The sequence below is a fragment of the Dermacentor silvarum genome, chromosome 1, assembly GCF_013339745.2.
Source record: "Dermacentor silvarum isolate Dsil-2018 chromosome 1, BIME_Dsil_1.4, whole genome shotgun sequence".
Taxonomy (NCBI): Eukaryota; Metazoa; Arthropoda; class Arachnida; order Ixodida; family Ixodidae; genus Dermacentor; species Dermacentor silvarum.
The window spans coordinates 430,765,337-430,771,850 of NC_051154.1; the positions used below are offsets into that span (position 1 = coordinate 430,765,337).

At 51.6% G+C, this 6,514-nt stretch overlaps 1 protein-coding gene across 4 annotated transcripts in view; it reads left to right on the forward strand.

Annotated features, from left to right (window-relative positions):
* The window catches only part of LOC119437682 (papilin-like), a 464,139-nt gene extending 457,851 nt beyond the window's left edge, over positions 1–6,288 (forward strand). For all 4 annotated transcript variants that reach the window (XM_037704674.2, XM_037704670.2, XM_037704673.2 and 1 more), the window contains one exon: positions 6,013–6,288. In XM_037704674.2, coding sequence (XP_037560602.1) covers positions 6,013–6,080 — 68 coding nt within the window. In that variant the 3' untranslated portion in view covers positions 6,081–6,288. The remainder of the gene's footprint in view (positions 1–6,012) is intronic.
* Positions 6,289–6,514: the final 226 nt, after the last annotated feature.

Consider the following 6,514-nt stretch of genomic DNA (forward strand, 5'->3'; position numbering starts at 1 on the left):
GAGATGAAATCGTCGCCGCGCGCCGAACGCTGTATGTGCGAGTGAAAGGGCGCGACGGGCGCGCGCTCTCAGGGGGAGTGAACGCAGGGCGGAGAACAAACGCGCGTTCTGCGCCGTGCTCGCTTAAGGGCTGCAGAAGTAGGCGTCTCTTTCCTGCTCTACAATCACCATATATGTAGAGCAAACGCGCCTTCTTCCAACGCGCGAGAGGCCGCGGGGGAGGGGGGGGGGGAGGGAAGGGAGGAGACGTTTAGCTGCGGCACCAAGTGGCTATTTATATCAGAGGCTCGGGCAACAGTCACCAACGCCGCACGCATTTTGAGCGAACGCGGGCAAAACGCCGACGGCGTCGACAACAGTTCTGCGTGTTGCCGGTGCTGCTGCATGTCCAAGTTTATACAGCTGATAAAGCTAATACCATTACTCCATATTGCTCTCTACAAATTTGCTATCGCAATTGATGCTTCGCCTTTCAGGTGAAACTGCGACAACTTTTTTTGTCCACTCATTCTGCCCTCATTGATTGTGCGACCGGTGCTCTTGAGCTTGAGCTGCCCCATCCTCCCGACAGTCCAGCTGACATAACGCCACGCTTATGCTCTCGCCACCACGTTCGTTTGCCGCCTCAAGCTGCTACATACGTTACTTTGACGTCTTCACATGACATTCCCGATGGTGACTACATCTCGTCTCCGATTATCGACGTCATGTTAGCCCGCGATGTCGCCCTGGCTCACACCATTGTTTCCGTTGCTGACAATACGGTGGTCGTGCCGCTTCTCAACGTCAGCCTGTTGACTCAGGTTATACCGCAAGGCATGTCGCTGGCCACCATTTCCGCGCTTGGCCCCTGCAAGATTGCCACATTGGATGCCGATGTTTCGCCACCTTCTTGCTCGGTTAACTTCGCGCCTTCGTCTCTCAACGACATTAACAAGATAATTGCTCCCGATCCGACCCAGGCGCAAGCCCAAGATCTCTACCGGGTCCTGGTGTCCTATCGTGACATCTTTGATTTTGACGGCCGTCCTCTAGGCCAAACATGTCGTGGCTCATCGAATCAACGCTGGTGACGCCACTCCTATACGCCGACATCCATATCGCGTATCGCATCACGAACGTCAAGTCATCCAGAACGAGGTCGACAAAATGATTAGAAAAGACGACATAGAACCTTTATCTAGCCCGTGGGCCTCCCCTGTTGTCCTCGTGAAAAAGAAGGACGGCAGCTGGCGTTTCGGCGTTGATTATCGGAATTTGAACAAAGTCACTCTTAAAGACGTCTACCCTTTGCCTCGTATCGATGACGTCCTCGACTGCCTTCATGGAGCCCAATATTTTTCGTCCATTGACCTTCGGTCTGGCTATTGGCAGATTTCAGTCGACCCTATGGACCGCGAAAAAACTGCCTTTATTACGCCCGATGGCCTATACCAATTCAAGGTCATGCCGTTCGGACTGTGTAATGCTCCAGCAACTTTCGAACGTATGATGGACTCGCTGCTGCGGGGATATAAGTGGTCCATCTGTCTATGCTATTTAGACGATGTGATTGTCTACTCGCCTACGTTTGAGAGCCACCTCACCCGTTTATCGGACGTTCTTGCCGTCTTCCGAAGAGCCACCCTTCAGCTGAACTCCGCCAAGTGCCGTTTCGGGCGGCGCGAGATAACTATGCTCGGTCACCTTGTCAGTGCTGCCGTTGTTCAACCAGACCCCGACAAGGTGCGAGCAGTGCAACAATTTCCCGTACCGGGTTCAGCCAAAGACGTCCGCAGTTTTGTAGGATTATGTTCCTACTTTCGTCTCTTTGTCCGGAACTTCGCGGACATCGCCCGCGCTCTTACGGAACTCTTGAAGAAGGACGTTCCTTTTGTGTGGGGACCCGAACAAGCAGCTTCGTTTTCTGCCCTCGTCCGCCTACTCACTACACCACCAATACTGGCCCATTTCGACCCCTCGTCGCCTACGGAACTTCGCACTGATGCCAGTGGTCCTGGAATTGGGGCTGTCCTTGGCCAAACACAGCACGGCAAGGAACGTGTCATCGCCTACGCCAGTCGCCTTCTGTCCTCGTCTAAACGAAACTTTTCTATCACTGAACGCCAGTGCCTGGCTTTAGTGTGGGCTGTCAGCAAATTCAGACCTTACTTGTTTGGCCGAACTTTTTCTGTAATTACAGACCATCATGCTCTATGCTCGCTTTCGTCGCTGAAGGATCTGTCTGGACGTCTCGACCGCTGGGCATTACGGCTTCAAAAATACTCATTTGATGTGCACTACAAATCTGGACGATTGCACCAGGACGCTGATTGCTTGTCCCATCACCCTGTCGATGCTCCCGACCTTGTTGAACCTGACTCCGACGCCTGCGTACTGTCCATCTTTGCTTTGGATGATATCCCCACCGAACAGCGACGAGACGCGTCCTTACGGCTTATCCATCGACCGTCTTACCTCTCCATCACCGGACCATTCTGTTCGCCTGTTTGAGCTACACGACAACGTTCTGTATCGTCGTAATCTCAGCTCAGATGGCCCAGAGCTTCTGCTTGTCCTACCTCGCCATCTTCGCTCCAGTGTTCTTCATCGGCTTCATGACGTACCAACTGCCGGTCACCTAGGTGTCTCGCGTACTTACGCCCGCGTCCGACGCCGGTTTTTCTGGCCTGGCATGTACCGTTCTGTGCTCCGCTACGTCGCTGCTTGTGAACGCTGCCAACGCCGCAAGCGCCCTTCAGCGCTGCCTGCAGGCCAGCTACAACCTATTGACATCCCTGCAGAGCCATTCTTCCGCGTCGGTCTTGACCTTCTAGGCCCTTTCCCTACGTCTATCTCGGGAAACAAATGGGTTGCGGTCGCGACCGACTACGCCACGCGCTTCGCAATCACCACGGCTTTACCGACAAGCTGTTCTACAGACGTCGCTGACTTTCTCCTATACAACGTAATTCTACATCATGGTGCCCCTCGGCAGCTCCTCACCGATCGCGGGAGGTACTTCCTATCAAGAGTGGTAGATGACATCCTTCGTGCTTGCTCCACTGAACATAAGCTCACCACCGCTTATCATCCGCAGACGAATGGATTGACCGAGCGCCTGAACCGAACGCTAACCGAGATGCTAGCCATGTATGTTTCACCAGATCACCGTGACTGGGACTGCACGTTACCCTTTGTTACCTTTGCGTACAATTCCTCGCGGCATGACACCGCCGGATATTCACCGTTTTATCTGCTGTTTGGCCGACATCCTGCGTTGCCCTTCGAGACTCTCCTTCCTTCGGCTCCTCACTCGTCTACTGAATACGCCAGTGACGTCGCAGCTAGAGCCCGTGCAGCTCGTCAACTTGCCCACGATCGACTTACTGCTTCGCAAGCAGCCCAGAAGTCCCGTTATGATAGCCGATACAGAAGCGTGCACTTCACGCCTGGCTCTCTGGTGCTCCTATGGTCGCCATGCCGCCGCATTGGCCTATCAGAGAAGCTCCTCTCACGTTACACCGGGCCCTACAAGGTCCTTCGTTAACTCGGTGACGTAAATTACGAAATTGTACTCCTGGATCCTGATTCTTCGACCTCATCGCTGCCAACTGAAGTCGTTCATGTTTCCCGGTTGAAGCCATACTGCTCTTCCAGCTCCTCGCCTTCAGAGCAAGCGCCAGGACGGCGCTTCAGCCGCCGGAGAGTGATGTTACGGAGCAATCCATACATGGATCAACGCGACGCTTGGCAGCGCGCCAAAGACGACGATGAAGACGCTAGCTCTTGGCCCGGATCGGACGTCCCTTGCCCTAGCCTCCTCTGTATATATTTTGTAAATACATCCTTCGCCTCCATCTCGCTTCCGTCACAATATTATTGTAATTAAGGCATGTTTATGGGCAGGGAACGGCACTGTGTAGAGTTTGAATTTGACAAAACCTTTGAGAATTGCAACGCATTAAAATGATGTTGATTCTTGGTGTGCTGTGCTGCTCAGCTCAGCCCCAGAAGATCAAGTGTGGGCAGTCCAGCTGGCCGACGACGCCGCCAGAGCCCAAGGGCCGTGGCAGACGCCTAGGCAGGGTGAAGCCAACCCTATTAACTTGCCGGACAAACTTTAAGTTTTTACCTACTTACCTTGGTTGTTTTGAACGAGAAACAACACTGCAGTATTAGAGTCACCGTGGCGCTCATCCACGTCCCGTAAAAAATTATATATAGATAGGTATAATGCAAGTTTCGGCGCTGATTGATTATAATCTCTGCGATGTAGCTTTTGCTTCCTTTAAAGAAGCTAATGACCTGTAAACGCGGCGCTTTGAATTGTATGGAATTTTGAAATTGCATTATTGTATGATACACACCTTACGGTTGACTCTGGTGATGCGTTTTGCCACTTCGCTGTCCGCAGCAGCCACCACGGCAGCAATTGGGTTAAAGACATCAACTCTTGTTGTGAAAGAGGAAATTGAGAACCGATTACTGACGACGAACAAATTACTATAAACACGCGTGGCTCGAAGACACTGTTTGAGCGCGTGAATGGGCCTGCACACGTAAAAGAGCACCGAACTTTCTTCGTAATATTCAATTTCCAAGCACCGATTTTGGTTGCTCAGCTGCAAGCGCAGCCTGCCTTGGCCAGATATACCTCTGTTTTGTAATTTAGGAAGTGTTCTTCACCCACAGCCCGCTATTTAGGGCGCCTCAATATTGAAATACTTTCCCTTACCCCTAGTGTAGGGTAGCAAACCGGACGCTCGTCTGGTTGACCTCCCTGCCTTTCCTCTCCTTGCTCTCTCTCTCTCTCTCTTGAGCTTTCTTGTGAGCAAACATTCTGCCGCAGCAGTTTTGCGATAGCCGGAGATGCGGTTTGGGGAGTACACCGGGAACCGACCCTTCAACTAAATTATTTTCATCGTAACGCGCCAAAATATACCCGTGCTTTTCTTCCTCCATCATTTTTTTTTTGTTGGTTCATTGCGGGGACCGTGAGGCTGAACGTTAAAGAGACGTAAGTCAATCGAAGTACTTGGTCTTCGCAAATGTTTGCGGTAATTCCAGTTACATGGTAAATACCAGAGAAAATAATCAGGCATGGCTTCATTTCGTTAGTGTCCTCTCAAAGTTGTTCTGTACGACTTGTGGCCTACCGATGCTGCCAACAGCCTCTAAAAAATAAACGAAGAGAAGCCTGTCGCACCTTCACTCATTTAATAGCAGACGCATCGAGCCTCAATTTAAAGCGGTTCGTCGTTAAAACTCATGTATGTGTATCGCTTCGCACTTTCACAATCGAGGCACGTCACCACCGACTTGGAAAGAGCGACGTGTTTTAACAGCGGAGCTGTTCTTAGTCGACCCTTCGCCGTCTGTCGGGCGTCACGCAGGTCACATGACCTGGAGAGGATGAGAGCCGCGCCGGGGGAGGGCAGGTCACTTGACCAGGAGAGGGGGAGAGGCGTGCTGGGGGAGAAAGCGACCAATGAGAGGGCGCGCGTTGGGGGAGGAGGCAACCAATGAGAGGCCGCAGTGGGCGCGAGGAGGAGAGGCAATAAGAGAAGGTGTGCCTGTGTGCCGCGCCCTTTCGGATAACGCGCAGAGCTGCTACCGATGCCGTCCGCGTTTACCCGCGTTCGCGCCGAACGCGCGCGGTGTCCGTGACTGCAGCCAATGACACTCGTCGAGTAGCGTTGGAAGTCGTTGCCTCTTCTCGCCTCGCAACGTTTCAATATAATATAACTTCCGGTTATAGTTCTGCGTTTACTTTTGTTTACACAAATGCATCACGTGCAACACATCCACATGCAATACTCGGTGTAACTAACACAGCTTCGCTGTTGGACCATCTTCACGGAGTGGAAGGGCCGTTGATTTTTTTTTATTTGTGCTTTTCGCAAAGCGTGTGGCAATACCGCAGCCAGTTTACTAGCCTGAGGTCGATGCCTCAAGCGCCCCGAAAGTGCGTCACCAATAAGGCACCGCTAATCCTGCTGTTTACGCCATGGCGCTTTTCTTCTCTTGCAGATGCTTGCGCGCTGGCCGCTGCACTCACAATCAGCGCATTAATAACAACGACACTGTTCAGCCCTTGAAGGATCGCAGCGAATGCGACTGGTTTCCACGAGAAACCCATTTGCTCAGACGCTGCGAGGTCCCAGCGAACGAACCTAGTCACCCGGGAAGAAGCTTTTCGGCTCGTAATGCTTATCATCCCGAACGCTGCGTCGTCGGTGGCTGTGATGAGCTTTGTGTCTCGTTTTACTGTGTGCGTGAAATAAACAATCGCATTGTCATAACGTACGGGTCGTTGTGGTGAATATTCTATCCCTGCAAAAAGTCTTGAACGTTGTGTCTCGGGACATGTAATATATATATATATATATATATATATATATATATATATATATATGTCTTTACATTAGGCGTTAATTCTTTCTCATATCAGTTACTGCATAACTTCCAGGGGAATCATTACAACACTCACTCTACATCACTTCAGAGGCTACAGAATTAGGCCATTGGGACA